This window comes from Corythoichthys intestinalis, chromosome 1 (assembly GCF_030265065.1).
Source record: "Corythoichthys intestinalis isolate RoL2023-P3 chromosome 1, ASM3026506v1, whole genome shotgun sequence".
NCBI lineage: Eukaryota > Metazoa > Chordata > Actinopteri > Syngnathiformes > Syngnathidae > Corythoichthys > Corythoichthys intestinalis.
Genome location: NC_080395.1, coordinates 72,656,123 through 72,675,626, shown reverse-complemented (window position 1 = coordinate 72,675,626; position 19,504 = coordinate 72,656,123). Strand labels below are relative to the sequence as shown.

Below are 19,504 nucleotides of genomic sequence, written 5' to 3'. Positions count from 1 at the left end.
ATCTTAAACACAGGCCACTATTCACTTTAATGCTCACCAATTTGCGTATTCTGTCCAGCACCAGGTCAATGATTTCTTTGCCAATGGTGTAGTGACCACGAGCATAGTTGTTAGCAGCATCCTCCTTGCCGGTGATCAACTGTTCAGGGTGGAAGAGCTGTCGATAGGTTCCGGTGCGCACTTCGTCTAAAGAGGTCAAATCAACGTGCCGTTTAATACATTCCCTGTCATTGACAACAATAGACATTAAATACATTTCAATTGGGAGGGCTAGCAGTCAGTGATCATATTTCAGTGCAAATTGACCTTTCTTAGAAGTTCCGCCCCCCAAGTTACGGTTACTAAGCCGACAAGCTCTGTGACTCCAGACGAATATCGTTTTGACGCAATATCGGTGTAACATACTCCAGACTGAGCCGAAAGAGTTTACAATATGCATTGGATATTAGCGCATTGTTAGAACAGATTATGAACAAACACATGAAATTAACCAACTTTAGCTAAAGAAACAGCTAAACTTACAGCATTTTAGATGTTATAGAGATGACATTGTCGTAAGATACCAAGTTTTATGAATGTTCTTGACTCTACGAAAGCATTTTAGGGAGGACAGCATGATAGTTAGGCTCTCCTTGTTTACTATGGATACATTAGTGACACCATACAGACTAGAGGTGGGACTCTTGGGGCACCTAACGATTCTATTACGATTCATAGACTACGATTTAATTATAAATCGATGGGGGGTGCATCAAATCTCCGACCCCCCACTATTAGCTGCTTTTAATCGAACATTAGTTACAAAAATCCTCTCAGGCTTAAAGTGCATACGACAGGATAAAAAAAATCTTAAATACCACTATTATGTGATTTAGAATCATTTTTGAGACGATTCGACGATATACAACAACTTGGCAAAGCACAGATGACGAGAGATCAAACTTTAAATCCGCCGTTTAGCCACGCCTACCATTATAGGGCTCTAGCGTCCCCAACAGGAGGATGACGTCGGCAGGGTTGTGGTTTCATCTGATTTAGAATTCAACCCATTGAAGGGGAATTATTCAGAACTAGGAAAACACGACAAAGAGAGCCGCAAATGGCGTACCGCAAGCAACACGTCACTTCCGCTCATTAATATTCATGACATTAGCTACTGTTGCTAAGTAGGGACAAGCCACCGTTTGTCCCTAATAGGAAATGAATGGAAATCGTGTACGAAGGAGAGGTTTACAGCGCTAAACCTACCAATTCTCTCCGAAAATGATGTGCCTGGTGCCAAATTGACTGGCAAAGATGTGGAAGAACATAAAAATGTTCAGTTAAAGAGATGGCTTTAGTGTCAAAGCCTGAAAAAGACTAAAAAAACTAGCCGACCTAAGCATAGCTTTAGCTTTTTTATCGACGCAACTGACAGTGACATTCTCCTGTTTCAACAAGCTATCCTTTACCATCAGCCCTCTCTTTCTTATATATCCTCTGGTTGTCCTACGTCTCTTACCTTTCTTGGGGGTAATTTAGTTAGCTTTGTGCAGCGATCGCAAATGCTACTCAGTGACAGCCAACGAACACTTTTAATTTTTTCATTGATAACACATCTTAATCCTATAATTTATTTACACTTCCCCCTTACTAAAGTTGTTTTTTTATATATATAACAGAAACGGTAACAGTGGCAGTCAGATACCATTGTTCTTTTCAGGTCATTCATTGTCAGACAGAAGCAGTACGGCACAACGTTACGCTAAAAAAATAAGTTAAAAATATAAAAATGGCTTACCTCTTTGTCCTCTGAAAGACCATGCCAACCCAACATAATGTTTACTGCATATGAAACGTGAATGGATTCGCCGAGCTGGTGTAAAAGTCCGCGCAATTTGATTCGGTCTTCACATTTTTTCCTCCCGAGTTTTTGGTTTCCGGAAAAGTATGAAGAACACATCCTTTGTGTCGTAATGTCTAGAGTCGTTTCTACAAGTTCCAAAAAAGCAATGCGTGATCGGCATGTTCGTTTTTGAAAGATTACTGGAGAAGAGTAGCACTTTTTACGTTGGGTCTATGCGAGGGCGGGTCTATAATGTCCCACTTCGGCTTTACTTCCGCTTTACGATGCGACGTCACGGTCTGAAAATAGCCTGCGTGCGGTACACCGATGTCATTGTTTCAATCGCTCAACTCCAATATTTTTACAGGATATTCTTTTCATCAAAGTATTTTTCCCCAATTGCTACATAAATGGTATGGTCAAGACAAATAACAGTCTTGTACTAAATGAAATATGAAATAATAAAAAATATTCACTACGACATGGCAAAATTACTCCATAGTGGTCAAAACTGTCGACTTCACCTTTACTGTCGCACCTCCCGAACGATATTTTATGCCACCGTAGTTAGTCAGGCTTTTGTTATTTCCCTGCCCCGACTTCGGAGAATGTAAACAAACAAAGAGGTGTGACAGCTAGCCGACATGCTAACCCGAACCAAGTGATGTTTCAAAGTGTATTCACCGCTTTCGAAGCGAAAAATCACTCAAAACTACCCGGGATAATGTCACACAGCGGCGGGGTTGTTGATGGTCTTCGCCGATCGGCAACCCGCCCGGCGGCTAGCAAGTTACAGCTCGTTCCCCTGCTACGGACAAGAAAGCTTGCCGGAGAAGCAGCTGGAGTTGTCTGGCGTCGGAGGAGCGCGTAGCTGCCACATGGTCAACATGATGGCGTAAAATAATGCTTTACTACACAGCGAAGACGTAAACAGGGAGCGGCGTGCAGTTGTTGTGCATCTAACATGGCAGGATGTGTCTGAGAACTTTTCTACATATCTGTTCATGATCAAACGTAAGTAAATAGTCCTTTATTTAAAGAAAGTTTTAGTGTTTACTTTGTAATCGCTGTATTTGCGGCCATTTTCAACGCAAAGTCGCAATTTCTCATGGGGTGGGAAAATTTGACAGAACACAGAGCACGCGTAGAGGGCAATAAGCAGAGTATAGCACTCTTCCGGTGGGTGGGGGCATTTTTTTGGTGGACAAAGCCACAAAATGCAAGCTACCTCCGTATTATAACGTGTGCCATGATCCCAGTATTTGACATAATACAAAATACGATGTTTACTCACTTCCTCGTAACTCCGATGGTCCCACAGTAGTAGGGCTTGTTTTGGCCAATATCTCGGTGAACGGGAACCTTTTGAAACCCAAAAAGGCTCACACACCTCTCCCTGGTGCACCAACAATTTTCTGCAGCCGTTTGGCTGGCGTGATGCGAAAAATAAATGAATCCGCAAACTCAGCTGAATCCGCAGTCCATCTGCTATAAAGCAATGCTGTATTGTGAGATGCTGACCTGGGTCACATTCGCATTCGTCCTAAACCCGAGACTGAAGCCCGAAGTCACTCATTTTCATGGCGCGGGATTAAAAAATTGGATATATAAAACGATCGCTTCCACACACATCCAAGCGGTCCATTTCATTCAGGAGCATAAAACACCACGCGAATAATAAACATACTTTTTGGTGTCATATGCACTTTAAATAAACTACTATTTCAGTATCAAGTTAACAGTTCAAAACAGCAAATAAAATACTCAAGTCTCCATTCTGTCTCAGCAGCTTTTATCTATATTCAATTAATTTAATGTTGTGAATCAACCGTTAAAGTTAAAATTGCTACCGTTATTCCATAATTTCCCTTCTGTCTACTTTTGACATGTGAAAGTTTTAAAGCCATTTCATCATTTGAAGATGGATTCAAGTCAACATTTTGCCGATTAGGAGTATTTTAGATAAAACGTTAATTAGGTTCGCTACAACAGCCTTCCAGAGAAGTCGACTGCTTTAAGATGGCGGCTGTTTACTAAGACCGGCGAGTGTCATTTCACATCTAGTTCTCTATACATGTGCTAACGCCAAGTCTGTCATTTCGCATCTATATACATGTGATATCTAACGTATCATTATGTGGGCGTAGTTTGTAGCGGCTGTCGGCCGCAGTCATGTATTATATTTTTTATCTAGCGGCATGAGTCGAGCACAAGAGTCTGGCCGCATCCCTACTCCCTCAGTACCCAGCTTCGCTCGATGTTTAGTCTTGGTCCATTCCTCATTGCGTCCCGAAGACCGCACTGACTGTTCTGCTTTACTTGGCATATTTCAATAATCGGAATTTGGATGCTTGTGAACCAATCTTCCACGGCCGAATCGCGAACAATCTAAGAATTGGAAATTTCGCACACCTCTACTACAGACTTTTTAATCCACTTGAATCCTTTTTTTTTTAAGCTTTGAAAAGTGAAGAACCACATTCAAACCGATAAACTCCTGGGGTACCTCGTGTCTGATTTCGATATTCCATCGGGCAAGGGTGGGCATACCGGTCCTGGAGGGCTGGTCTTTCTTCAAATCGATTCGGCACAGACGGATTAACCAATGAATGAAGTTTCAGCGGAAACAAGACCGCAATCAACTGATTGCACTTGTATGAAACCAGATTGGTGAAAGGCTATCCTCATAATGGTCACAGAGTGGCCCTTTGTGAAATACAGTGGAGCAAATAAGTATTTAGTCAACCACCAATTGTGCAAGTTCTCCTACTTGAAAAGATTAGAGAAGCCTGTAATTGTCAACATGGGTAAACCTCAACCATGAGAGACAGAATGTGGGGAAAAAAAAAGAAAATCACATTGTTTGATTTTTAAGGAATTTATTTCCAAATTAGAGTGGAAAATAAGTATAAGTAAAATCAGTATTTGGTCAGCTACAAACAAGCAAGATTTTTGGCTGTCAAAGAGGTCTAACATCTTCTAACAAGGTTTAACGAGGCTCCACTTGTTACCTGTATTAATGGCACCTGTTTTAACATTATCGGTATAAAAGACACCGGTCCACAATCTTAGTCAGTCACACTCCAAACTCCACTAAGGCCAAGAACAAAGAGCTGTCGAAGGACACCAGAGACAAAATTGTAGACCTGCACCAGGCTGGGAAGACTGAATCTGCAATAGGTAAAATGCTTGGTGTAAAGAAATCAACTGTGGGAGCAATTAATAGAAAATGGAAGACATACAAGACCACTGATAATCTCCCTCAATCTGAGGCTCCATGCAAGATCTCACCCCGTGGCGTCAAAATGATAAGAACGGTGAGCAAAAATCCCAGAACCACACGGGGGGACCTAGTGAATGACCTACAGAGAGCTGGGACCCCAGTAACAAAGGCTACTATCAGTAACACAATGCGCTGCCAGGGACTCAAATCCTCCACTGCCAGACGTGTGCCCCTGCTGTGCATGTCCAGGCCCGTCTGTGGTTCGCTAGAGAGCATTTGCATGATCCAGAAAAGGACTGGGAGAATGTGTTATGGTCAGATGAAACCAAAATAGAACTTTTTGGTAGAAACACAGGTTCTCCTGTTTGGAGGAGAAAGAATACTCAATTGCATCCGAAGAACACCATACCCACTGTGAAGCATGGGGGTGGAAACATCATGCGTTGGGGCTGTTTTTCTGCAAAGGGACCAGGACGACTGATCTGTGTAAAGGAATAAATGAATGGGGCCATGTATCGAGAGATTTTGAGTGAAAATCTCCTTCAATCAGCAAGGGCATTGAAGATGAGACGTGGCTGTGTCTTTCAGCATGACAATGATCCCAAACACACAGCCAGGGCAACAAAGGAGTGGCTTCGTAAGAAGCATTTCAAGGTCCTGGAGTGGCCTAGCCAGTCTCCAGATCTCAACCCCATAGAAAATCTGTGGACGGAGTTGAAAGTCCGTGTTGCCCAACGACAGCGCCAAAACATCACTACTCTAGAGGAGATCTGCATGGAGAAATGGGCCAAAATAGCAGCAACAGTGTGTGAAAAGCTGGTGAAGAGTTACAGAAAACGTTTGGCCTCCGTTATTGTCAACAAAGAGTACATAACAAAGTATTGAGATGAATTTTTGGTATTGACCGAATACTTATTTTCCATCATGATTTGCAAATAAATTATTTAAAATTCAAACAATGGGATTTTCTTTTTTCCACATTCTGTCTCTCATGGTTGAGGTTTACCCATGTTGACAATTACAGGCCTCAAGTGGGAGAACTTGCACAATTAGTGGTTGACTAAATACTTATTTGCCCCACTGTTGCCATAGGGGCTTCGCATGACCATTTTGTATGACCACTGCCTGTTGAGCCTTTTTGTCTTCCTTCTTAAAAGATTTATTGCAGTTGGGAATCTTAAAACCACCAAATCAATCAACTAGGCATCATGCTCCCTTAACAACGGCCTCTAGGGCGTATGCTTTGTCAATGGGTGTTTAGGAGGCGGAGTTTACGAAACCTCAATTGATGGCAATGGACATCCAGTCTATTGCCAGCATCAATTGACCTGGGAGAGACTGCCAACGATCATTTGCTTGCATCCCCTCCCAGTTCAAATGGACTGGATGTCTATCACCTTCAATGTCATTCAATGAATTAATGTTTACAAAAGTCAAGCAATGTACAGTAGTTCAGAGATTGGCAAGTTTACCGATGACAGTGGGCTCCAGGTCCACAAAGACAGCTCTGGGAACGTGCTTTCCTGCTCCGGTCTCACTAAAGAAAGTGTTGAAGGAATCGTCTCCACCGCCAATCGTCTTGTCACTGGGCATCTGTCCATCCGGCTGGATTCCATGTTCCAGGCAGTAAAGCTCCCAGCAGGCGTTCCCAATCTGAACACCAGCCTGTCCAATATGCACTGAGATACACTCACGCTATGGGAGAAAAATGTTAAAAGTGACGTTGCACAGAATTCAAATTTTCCACTTTTCAAGCACAAGATAGATCAATATACTGGACTGTCTCAGGCAATTAGAATACACAATATTCTAATTTTTTGAGACAGTCCTGTGTATATACACAGGACTGTCTCAAAAAATTAGAATACACAATATTCTAATTTCCTGAGACAGTCCAGTATGTGTGATATGTACTATCCAAAAGAACTGCCCAAACCCCAAGTGCCATTAGCCTGCCTCTATTTGCTTGTCATTGCCATGTTTTTCGTCTGCGATGGTGAAGCCAATACATTGGGTATTTAGGCAGGTGCATCACATTCATCACTTCCCCACAAAGCTAGTGTTCAAGCCTCAACTGTATTTTTGTTGTTTTTGATATGGCTGTCAAACCATTAAAATTTTTAATCGAGTTAATCACAGCTTAAAAATTAATCGTAATTAATTGCAATTCAAACCATCTCTAAAATATGCCATATTTTCCTGTAAAATATTGTTGGAATGGAAAGATAAGACACAAGACGGATTTATACATTCAACATACTGTACATAAGTACTGTATTTATCATAATAAATCCACGAGATGGCATTAGCATTCTTTGTTAAAGGGATCCATGGATAGAAAGACTTGTAGTTCTTAAAAGATAAATGTTAGTACAAGTTATAATTTTATATTAAACCCCTCTTCATGTTTTCGTTTAAATAAAATGTGTAAAATTTTCAATCAAAAAATAAACTAGTAGCTCGCCATTGCTGACATCGCCGAGAGGTGACATCGCATGGGCTCCCTGCCGTTCTTCCACAGTGTCTTTAACTATACGTAAGGTAGTGATTGAAATGCACCACAAGGTGTCAATGGTGGTTTTCAAATTACTTAGAAATCAAGCCCTTTTGTCCCTCATCTGACGCCGTAGTTCCCGGTTTACTGGTCCATTCTTTGTACTTCACGGTCATTTGAGTGCTGGCATCACAACGTACGAGACATATGATAGTTTGTATATTGTGACTAAATATTGCCATCCAGTGTATTTGTTAAGCAAAACGAAATGTTTGAATAGAGTTTGACCAAAGTCTGAGTAAGTTTCATGTGTATTTCGCGTGGCTATTTTGATTGGGAATGCCAGTTCTCTTTTGCATTGTTGTTTAACTGTGTGAGAATAGGGCCTCAATAATACAGATTGAAGCGCTTTTCTTTTTGTGAACTTTTTTTTTTTTTTGAGACATAGGGATATTTTTGTTGTGCTTTCACAAAATTATACTTATGTTTGTTGTGAAGGAGTTGTCGAAGCTTATGCCAATAAACGGCGCGGTCCAAAAAACGCCTGTGTCCACTCGCCTTTCCCTGCCTCTTAGCTCTCAATGTGCAAAAAACAGCGTCATTGTAATCTGTTTGAGGCAGTGCATGAGCGGGTCATTCCTCGCATGCGTCTAATATTTTAAAGTTATTAATTTTAAAAATTATTTACCGCCCGTTAACGCATTAAATTTTACAGCACTAGTATTTAATAAACAAACAAAACAGTGGCTCATATGCCACTAACATTTAGCCTAAAGAAATTGTGAACGTAAAAATAAAAAGTAATCACAAGTGAACAACGGGTGTGCAATGAATGATTACAATTTTCAAGCCAAACTTAAAAGCCAATCTCCCATATTGCAGGCTTTTACAAGCCTTCCGGGCCTTCATTTTTTGTGTGACCAAGTTGAAGTTTGTCATCAATGTGATAAGTAATTTTATTGCAATTGACCTTTTGCAATCTCCTACCTCCTAAACTGCTATCGACCAATCACACAACCTGTAGAGTCGTTAAGGGAGCAGGTCTGACAAACAGGCGGATTGCCTAATTGATTGATTTGGTGGTTTTGAGATTGCAACTGTCATAAAACAGAAGGAGACGAAAAGGCGATGTGTATTTAGAATATCTAAATCTGACATGAGGTACGCCCCAGGAGTATATCAGTATGAATGTGGTTCTTAAAACAAAAAACAACTGAATTACAACGGGTTAAAAAATCTGGACATGCAGTGTCACTCCCAGCTAAAAAAAAAAAAATCAAGGAACTCGATATCAAAGTTCCAGTTATTGTTATTGAATATTATATCTTACTAGGATGTCATCGCTATAATGTCTGAAGTTCATGAGCAACTTTAGCTATTCTTCAGCTCCTTTAACAGCAATAATGTCTTACGGTAGACTGAACCGCGTTTGTCACCGTTACTTGTATACAAAACGGCTTGCCTGACACTATGACAAAGTCGTTGAAATTGAAAGAGACGGTGCATTTGCTGTGATTGGCATACAAGCAAAGACCTACTTAGCCTGGATGCTCGCTAAGTAGAACTTAGTTCAGGCAAACTGAATTCTTACTCCAATCAAAACGCTAAAATAGCTGGATATTACACAATCGAGCAGAGTCTAAATTCATTTATTGAACAACAAGACAGTGCTAGCTAGCTCCGTTCCCACATTTAGCCCTAATAGGATACTGCATGGATGCTATTTTTAGACCGTGACACTGCCATCGTAATGTGAAAGTGGGTCATTACAGACCCGCCCTCGCGTACAGTCCATGTTATTCCTGCTTGTTTTCTCCGGTAATCTATAAAAAAAATTTTTTTTTTTTTTAAACGCCGAGAAAACACTGCTGCTAGAGGACTTGTAGAAACGACTCTAGACATTACGACATATGAAGGATGTTTTCTTCATACGTTTCCCGAAACGAAACACTCAAAGGGAAAAAATGTGATGAATGGATCAACTTGCGCGGACATTAAAAAGACCAGTTAAATGTCAGCAAAGTGAAGCCATTCAAATTTCATATGCAGTAAACATTTGTTGGGGGCCATGGTCCTACAGAGGAGGAAGAGGTAAGCCATTTTGATATTTTTCCTTAATTTTTAGCGTGGGGTTTTGCCATGCTACTTCTGTCTGACAATGAATGCCCTAAAAAAATTAAAATGGTATCTGACTGCATCTGTTGTTAATTTTTCTGTTGTAAAAAAAACAACAACTTTAGTAAGGGGTAAGTGTAGATAAAATAAATAAAAATTAAAAGTGTTCGTTGACTGTCACTGAGTAGCATTTGCTATCGCTACACAAAAAATAGCAATGTAAATACAGTGGGGAGAACAAGTATTTGATACACTGCCGATTTTGCTGGTTTCCCACTTGCAAAGCATATAGAGGTCTATAATTTGTATCATAAATTCTCTTCAACTGTGACGGACGGAATCTAATACAAAAAAAAACAGAAAATCACGGTGTATGATTTTTAAATAATAAATTTGCATTTAATTGCATGAAATAAGTATTTGATACATCACAAAAATCGAACTTAATATTTGGTACAGAAACCTTTGTTTGCTATTACAGATACCAAACGTTTCCTGTAATTTTTGCCAAGGTTTGCACACACTGCAGCAGGGATTTTAGCCCACTCCTCCATGCAGATCTTCTCCAGAGCCTTCAGGTTTCGGGGCTGCTGCCGGGCAACACGGACTTTCAGCTCCCTCCATAGATTTTCTATCTGGTTCAGATCTGGTGACTGGCTAGGCCACTCCAGGACCTTAAGATGCTTCTTACGGATCCACTCTTTAATTGCCTTGGCTGTGTCCTTTGGGTCGTTGTCATGCTGGAAGACCCAGCCACGACCCATCTTCAGGGCTCTCACTGAAGGAAGGAGGTTGTCAGCCAAGATCTGGCGATACATAGCCCCATCCATCCTCCCCTCAATACGGTGGCAGTCGTCCTGTACCCTTGGCAGAGAAGCAGCCTCAAAAAATGATGTTTCCTCCTCCGTGTTTCACGGTTGGGATGGGTGTTCTTGGGGTTGTACTCATCCATCTTTTTCCTCCAAACATGACGAGCCGAGTTTAGACCAAAAGTTCAATTTTGGTCTCATCCGACCACATGACCTTCTCCCATTGCTCCTCTGGATCATCCAGATGGTCAGTGGCAAACTTCAGACATGTCTGGACATGCACTGGCTTCAGCAGCGAGACCTTGCGTGCGCTGTAGGATTTTAATCCATGACGGCTTAATGTGTTTCTGATGATTTTCTTCGAGACTGTGGTTCCAGCTCTCTTCAGGTCATTGACCAGGTCCTGCCGTGTAGTTCTGGGCTGATCCCGCACCTTCCTCATGATCAGTGATGCCCCACGAGGTGAGATCTTGCATGGAGCCCCAGAACGAGGCAGATTGACCGTCAACTTGAACTTCTTCAATTTTCTAATAATCGCTCCAACAGTTTTTACCTTCTCACCAAGTTGCTTATTTTCCTGTGCCCACCCCAGCCTTGTGCAGGTCTATTATTTTATCCCTGATGTCCTTACACAGCTCTTTGGTCTTGGCCATTGTGGAGAGGTTGGAGTTTGTTTGTTTGAGCATGTGAACAGGTGTCTTTTATACAGGTAACAAGTTCAAACAGGTGCAGTTACTTCCGGTAATGAGTGGAGAACAGGAGGGGTTCTTAAAAAAGAACTAAGATAGGTTACCCGCGGGTTATTAAAAGTATTAAAAAAGCATTGAATTTAGTTTACCATTATTCAAGGTATTAAAAGTATTAAATTAGCTGTCGTAAGTCTTGAATTTTTTCACCGTGGTTTTAATTTTCAAGAACATCTCAGTGCAACCAAAATTATATTCGTGACAAAGTTGTTTTTTTTAAATCCATAACGAAGATGACGCGTACAATTTTTACGATGCACTGCACATCGTACGTGCGCGCCGTTAGCATCATTAGCATGAACATCACAACAGCAGGCAATCACACAGTACTGTGTCCTAACGCAAGGAACTGCTCAGATGCCTTAGTTGTTATGTTCGACGAAAGCTTCAACAAGACAACCAAGTCCACACAGTTGGACCAGCATGTGAGGTATTGGATCGGCGACCAAGTCCCATCCAGATACTTTGGGTCGCAGTTTATGGGTCATGCGAAGGCAGTGGACCTGCTTAACATTTCAAAGTAAGTTGCCAATTTGTCGAATTAAAATGTGTTAGATGCAATAATGTATTTCTGCACGGTTTGCCTTTCGAATGAATGTGAATTTCGCAGTTTTAACTCAAGAGTTAGCCATGTTCAATGGGGTATTGGCAGGTGCACTAGCCTTAGCATGGATAAACACGAGTCGTAGATTCACCATCACTCTCAGATACACAACACAGTTGACACTGTATTATTGGAACGAGTGCGGGGTAACGTTGATCTGAATAACATGGCATGGTGATAGGTAAATTATAATGTAGGTGATAGTAAAACACCTCCTGGTATATTTAAATGGTTTTCTTGATTAAATAAGAGTATTGATTTTCTCTATCTGATTAAAAGAAATGTCTTCAATAGCTAACAAAGGATTAAAATGTGTTTTGTATACTTCTTGTAATGTGATTAGGGGAAAAAAAAAAAAATTACCAAGGGAAATGGTCATTTGTAGGTTTTTTATTTTGTGGTAATTAATGGTAAACTACTGCCATTTAGTGGCTGTTTTTTAAACTTTCACTGCCAATTGCAAGATTTTCCCAAGCACTTTACAGTTAAGGTGACCAACTTGAATATCACCAACCTACCACCTTGACTAGATCCTCTTAAAAGGGAAACCTGTTGTATTGCAAATGTAATTTCTGAAGTTGCTTTACAGAAATAGTGTAAAATCCATTTTATCCTGGGGGAAAAAAATCTGAAAGACCTTATATTTAAATGTGTTTTAATTGTATCTTCAGTAAATGTGCATTCTTTTGTCAAACACACTTGTGCCCCTTTCCCACTGAAAGTAGTGGGTCAACGCGAGTTTTTTCCAAGCCGATGCAACCCAGGAGCAATTGGCATTTGGCACCTTTCCCACTGCCAAAAAAAAGCCGTCTCTTTTTAAATTTTTTTTTCACCCGTCTAACCCCCCACCCCTCCCCAGCCGTGCGTAAGGTTACGTGACGTCACCACGCTAAGATCAACGTCGACAAGTGCGACCGAATTCATTCAGTTCAAGGAAGTAAACAATGCAAAGCATTATGGAAGCCTCATTTCCGTTTGTGTTCTCCGTTTTCATGCTTTTTACTGCCCTCAAAATGGTCGAAATGCAGCAAAGGATCAACACACTGCTTGTGCTGAAGCAACGTAGGCGACGTGAATTCTTCTTCTTCTACTAGCTTTGTTGTTAGCATCGACGTAACTACGGTTGTGGGGCGTGTTAAATGGGAGGCGACTGGCACTTTGTTATGACGCATCACGTAAGAGCTGACGTCACCACGTAGATTAGGGTGTTGACTGTTGACCCGGGGTTTTGCTTTCACACTGCATGACGATCAGAGCCGAGGTGATTTTAATGCGGGTCGCTTGGCGGGTTGATTGACACGGGTCGAGGCGGGTCGCTGCACCTTTCCCACTGCCACCAAAAGCCGATTGTTAGTGGGTTGACATCGTTTTTTTGGCCAGTGGGAAAGGGGTATTAGTAATTGAGGTTAAATTTGATGTTCAGTGCTTTATTTTTTTAATATGATTCAATATTATCTAAATAATGGGTGCGAGAAAAGTATTAATTTTCAGTTGAAATGGCATTAAAAAGGTCTTAAAAGTCTTGAATTTAGATTTATCAATCCTGGGGGGACCCTGTAAGAGCCGAAATATTTACTAGTTGGTAATGTATCAAATACTTTTTTCATGCAGTTAAATACAAATTTATTATTTAAAAATTGTACAACGTGATTTTCTGGATTTTTGTATTAGATTCCGTCCCTCACAGTTGAAGAGAACTTATGATACAAATTACAGACCTCTACATGGCTTGCAAGTGGGAAAACCAGCAATATTGTCAGTGTATCAAATACTTGTTCTCCCCACTGTATCCCCCAAGAATGGTCAGAGACATAAGACAACCACAGGATATAATACATAAGAAAGACAGGGCATATGGTGGTAAAGGATAGATTGTTGAAACAGGGGAATGTCACATTCAGTTGTGTAAGGCAATGCACACAAGAAAAGGGTGTCGATAAAAAAGCTACATCTGGATAAGGTCGGCTCTTTTTCACGTCTTTTTCAGCCCTTGACACGCTAGCCATCTCTTTAACAGAACATTTTTATGTTCTTCCACATCTTTACCAGTGAATTTGGCACAAGGGACATCATTTTCGGACAGAAGTGGTATGTTTAGCTTGAATTTGGCACAAGAGACATCATTTTCGGACAGAAGTGGTACGTTTAGCTCAGTAAACATCTCGTTCGTACAATATTTCCACGCATTTACTATTTAGGAACAAAGGGGAGGTTGACCCGCCAAGCAACAATTGCAAACGTCATCAATATTAATGCAAAATTGAATATTAGAGCAAAAGTGATGCGTTGCTTGCGGAACGCCATTTGGTTTGAGATTGGTTGAGAAACTCACTTCACCACGAAATACTAAAGAATGTTAAACTAACCCATGATACCTGCTTCAATTTCATTAAATGAATAAACTGTGAATGCCGTTTTGTTTGTATTCTTCAGATACACTTAAAGCGAGACTTTGTAACGTTTCAGTTTTAGTCGATTTTGGCGACGACTGTGGATAAAAGCGGTAGTGATTTGCCTTAAGGAAGACTGAAAGCATGAGGACCAACGCACACCCGCAGTGTCATAAAATCACGATGGTCGCATGCAGATGGATTAAACAACATTTCTCTTTCCAGCGGCTGTGGGAAGGATGAAAAGTAATATGGTAATGAATCCAATTGTGGCTAAACAATAGTATATGACTGTTAGCAACCATGTGGCTAAAACCCCCATCCGAACTCGTCAGTGCTGAAAGCCGGGCCAATGTTAGTAACCACACTTTCTTTTTCCTCCCCAGACAAAACTTTTTGTCTTTGTTGCTCTGCCATCTTTGCAGAATTTGCGCGAAAGCGTTAGCAACAACTTCCGTCTTTATAATGAATGGGGAAAGTGACATATGCCGTCAAGCAGTCAGCACATTTGTAGGTTTTTTTTTGTGTGGCAGGATTTCTCCCACCCTCCACAAATTAGTGCCGGTGAAAGACCCCCTCAAGATACAAAAGAGGTGGCGTTCAACTAGGTGTCAGTCGACATACAGTGGTATGAAAAAGTGTCAGCCTTATGGAATTTCTCAAATTTCTGCATAAAATCACCAAATGTGATCTGATCTTTGTCAAAATCACACAAATGAAAATACAGTGTCTGCTTTAACTAAAACCACCCAAATAGGTTTTCATATTTTAATGAGGATAGCATGCAAACAATGACAGAAGGGGGACAAATAAGTATACCCTCTGTCTAAGGAAGTTTAAAGAGCAATTGATAGCAGTTTTCACCAAACATTTTAAGTCAGGTGTGTGCCAAATTCCTGATGAGTGCTTTAAAGCTGCCCCGCCCACTATAAAACACACACCTGGTAAGAAATGTCTTGATGAGAAGTATTGTCTGAAGTATTCTGTCTGAAGACCTTCGATCAAGGATTGTTGATTTGTATAAAGCTGGGAAAGGTTACAAAACTATCTCTGAAAATCTGGATGTTCATCAATCGACAGTCAGAGAAGTTGTCTACAAATGGAGAGAATTTGGCACGGTTGCTTCTCTCCCTAGGAGTGGCCGCCCACCAAAGATGACGCCAAGAGTTCAGCGCAGAATACTGAGAGGTAAAAAAAGAATCCAAGAGTAGAGTGTCTGCTAAAGACTTACAGAAATCGCTGGCACAGTCCAATATCTCTGTGCACACATCAACTAGATGTGAAACTATGGCCAAGAATGGTGTTCATGGGAGGACTCCATGGAGGAAGCCACTGCTGTCTAAAAAAAATATTGTTGCTCGTTTAATGTTCGCAAAAAGGCACTTAAGACCATGGGTGTCCAAACCTGTCCTCAAGGGCCACTGTGGGTCCTGGTTTTTGTTCCTACCAATCGAGCACAGATAGTTTAACCAATGAAGTTTGTCAAAGTCCAGACTTGAACCCCATTGAGATGCTGTGGCATGACCTAAAGACAGCGAATTATACCAGATATCCCAGGAATCTGACTGAACTACAGCAGTTTGGTAGAGAAAAATGGCCTATTAGTCCTGATCCATGTGCCAGATTGTTTTGCAGCTACAGGAAGCGTCTGGTTGAAGTTATTGCTGCCAAAGGGGGGGCCACAAAATATTAAATGTGATGGTTGTCTTACCCATTTTTCCCCCTTTTGTCATTGTTTGCTTACTATCCTTATTAAAATATGAAAACCTATAAATGTTTGGGTGGTTTTAGTTAAAGCAGGCACTGTTTTTTCATCTGTGAAATTTTGACGAAGATCTGATCACATTTGTGGTGATTTTATGCAGAAATGTAAGAAATTCCAAAAGGTTCAGATACTTATTCATACCACTGTAGCGGTTTCTTCTGTCTGTAAGTAAAGCAGGAACTGTAAATATAGGCACAATGAAAAGCATAAAGTGTCACGGTGGAAAATGAAGGAAAACATAACATTGATTCAGCATTGTTCCAATATTATTAATAATCGAAAGGATGTTTATATGTATGACGTTTAGGTTTTGTCAGGATTTCAACGTTAAAACAGCATTAATCGAGGGTGCAAAAGTGATGACAAATCAACGTCCGGTGTCAACGTTGATTTAACCATATAAGATTGACAGCGGAATGCTGATTCAACATATTTTCAATGCCGGTCTGCTATCTGGGGTAGTATCCCAACCATTTGCTTACTGTAAGTGTTGAGCGGTATGCTTTTGCCTCTATAGCTTGCTACAAATTTTTGTGTTTTCAATATAAACTCTGCTGCATATTGTAAAGCCATTTGCTTTAATATGGAGGATGTTGCAATGGCATTCCCCCAAAATAAATGTATGTTTGAAAGTTTTTCCAGAAGTTGTGAGAAAAGGACCAAATGGCTTCAATAAAAAAAAAAAAAAAAAGTAAAAAATAAATACATTTTTTTTAAAAAGAGGAGCTGAGTGGGAATTTTGTTCATTATCGATAGAAGGACATCAAGGTTATGAAAATAATAAAAATGAAATGTAAGGTAAAGTCTAATTTTTACATTGAGATATTTTTACATTTAAAAAAAAAAAAAAAAACTGGATTAATTTAATTTCAAAAACTAACTTCAAGTCACTTGAATATACTCACCGGCCACTTTATTAGGTACACTTGTCCAACTGCTCGTTAACACTTAATTTCTAATCAGCCAATCACATGGCGGCAACTCTGTGCATTTAGGCATGTAGACATGGTTTAAGACAATCTCCTGCAGTTCAAACCGAGCATCAGTATGGGGAAGAAAGGTGATTTGAGTGGACTTTGACCTTGGCATGGTTGTTGGTGCCAGAAGGGCTGGTCTGAGTATTTCAGAAACTGCTGATCTACTGGGATTTTCACGCACAACCATCTATAAGGTTTACAGAAAATGGTCCGAAAAAGAAAAAATATCCAGTGAGCGGCAATTCTGTGGGCGGAAATGCCTTGCTGATCCCAGAGGTCAGAGGAGAATGGCCAGACTGGTTTGAGCTGATAGAAAGGTAACAGCGACTCAAATAACCACCAGTTACAACCAAGGTAGGCAGAATAGCATCTCTGAACGCACAGTACATCAAACTTTGAGGCAGATGGGCTACAGCAACAGACGACCACGCCAGGTGCCACTCCTTTCAGCTAAGAACAGGAAACTGAGGCTACAATTTGCACAAGCTCATCGAAATTGGGCAATAGAAGATTGGAAAAACGTTGCCTGGTCTGATGAGTCTCGATTTCTGCCGCGACATTTGGATGGTAGGGTCAGAATTTGGCGTCAACAACATGAAACCATGGATCCGTCCTGCCTTGTATCAATGGTTCAGGCTGGTGGTTGTGTAATGTTGTGGGGAATGTTTTCTTGGCACTCTTTGGGCCACTTGGTACCAATTGAGCATCGTTGGAACGTCACAGCCTACCTGAGTATTGTTGCTGACCATGTCCATCCCTTTATGACCACAATGTACCCAACTTCTGATGGCTACTTTCAGCAGGATAATGCGCCATGTCATAAAGCTGGAATCATCTCAGACCGGTTTCTTGAACATGACAATGAGTTCACTGTACTCAAGTACCCTCCACAGTAACCAGATCACAATCCAATAGAGCATCTTTGGGATGTGGTGGAACTGGATATTCGCATCATGGATGTGCAGCCGACAAATCTGCACCAACTGTGTGATGCAATTGTGTCAATATGGATCAAACTCTCTGAGGAATGCTTCCAGCACCTTGTTGAATCTATGCCATGAAGAATTGAGGCAGTTCTGAAGGCAAAAGGGGGTCCAACCCGTTACTAGCATGGTGTACCTAATAAAGTGGTCGGTGAGTGTATGTTCTTTCACTCATCTTCTGAACCGCTCATCTTCACGGGAGTCCCTGGGGTGCCGGGGCCTATCCCAGCTAACTCCGGGCAAGAGGCAATATATATATATGATTGATGATTGATGATATTGGTTAAAGCGTGATAAAATATGGCCCTTCCTTCTTCACCCTGTAGTCTGGAATTCAAGATCACACGCATGCTCATGAGGGCGCCAGAAATCAACCAAGAAAGCCAGATTTAAATATTAGTTGTCATACCTCACTTAATTCAGTGTTTTAATGGCCAAAATTTTGCACGTTGCGGGAGCAAGTATTAGGCTGAGGGTGCCAAGACTTTTGTCCGGCCCATTTTTGGAGTTTAGTGTAAAATGATAAAGATTTAATTTTTTTTTTTAATTCTCTTTTTGTGTTTTTTCATTGCAAGCAAAATAAATGAAAATATTACTAGCAGAGCATTTGTAATTGAAATCATTTTCTGGGAGAAACTGAGCATTATCTGACACAATTGCAGGGTGCCAATACTTTTGGCCAGCAATGTAAGTGCTTTGGGAAACAGCACTTTTGGGGAGTTTAATCATTGTATCCAATTTTTCACATTTTTTCGTAATTTTATTACATAAATTATATTAAACCAATGACAACAAATAATATTTTGTTGACGTATATATTTAGAAATGTAAAGTATATAAATTTAAATTATATAATATGAAATACAAGTGTTATGGCTTGTACCCCCAAAACTAAAATGGAAACTCCACGCTTTTCTCCGAACTGTGAGCGGACGTGCTAACAACAGATGCAACAATACTCGGTTTTATATTGAACCGTTCGATACGTCCGCTTCGATTCAATACCCAAAAACCTTTAAATGAAACGCTCCCAAAATGTATTTTCCGAACTTTTTTTGTACTGCACGTAGGCCAAGCTGTCCACTTTGCCTTGAAAATAAGAAAGAGCTCCTCCCTGCTAGCACCCCCCTCCCCTCCCAAACTGGGCAGGAGCTGCATTTTGTTTATGGCACACGAGGATCATTGCTAGCGAGGAAAGACAAAAGCTTAACCCCCAAAACACACAGTCTGCCGTCGTACGCTCGGCTCCGTTCCGACTGACACAGCAAATACGATGCCTGGATTGCCCAATGCGACAGCATATGGCGGAGAACACAGACAAGACTGAAAAAGCAGTTTCTGCTCTTGCACCCCTCTGTAAAAGAAACTGCTGTATTTTAAGCCAAAACAACTGTTGCGTTTGACAGAACAATACGTTTTTTATGCTGCAATAGCAGATTCATGGTGCATTAAGCCCCCGAACTATTTTTAGTTTGTCCGTTCTACCCTGGAAACCCCCATTTACAGACGTCGCGCAACCGCTTTTGTTTCAACCCAGCCATAAAACCAAGGTAATTATATTTATTATTCAAAA

At 40.8% G+C, this 19,504-nt stretch overlaps 1 protein-coding gene across 1 annotated transcript in view; it reads right to left on the bottom strand.

The window, feature by feature from the left end:
* The window catches only part of LOC130921256 (tubulin alpha-1C chain-like), a 31,432-nt gene that overhangs the window by 1,204 nt on the left and 10,724 nt on the right, over positions 1-19,504 (bottom strand). The window contains exons 3-4 of the mRNA XM_057844920.1: positions 6,521-6,743; positions 38-186 (exon numbers count right to left, since the gene is read on the bottom strand). Coding sequence (XP_057700903.1) covers positions 38-186; positions 6,521-6,743 — 372 coding nt within the window. The remainder of the gene's footprint in view (positions 1-37; positions 187-6,520; positions 6,744-19,504) is intronic.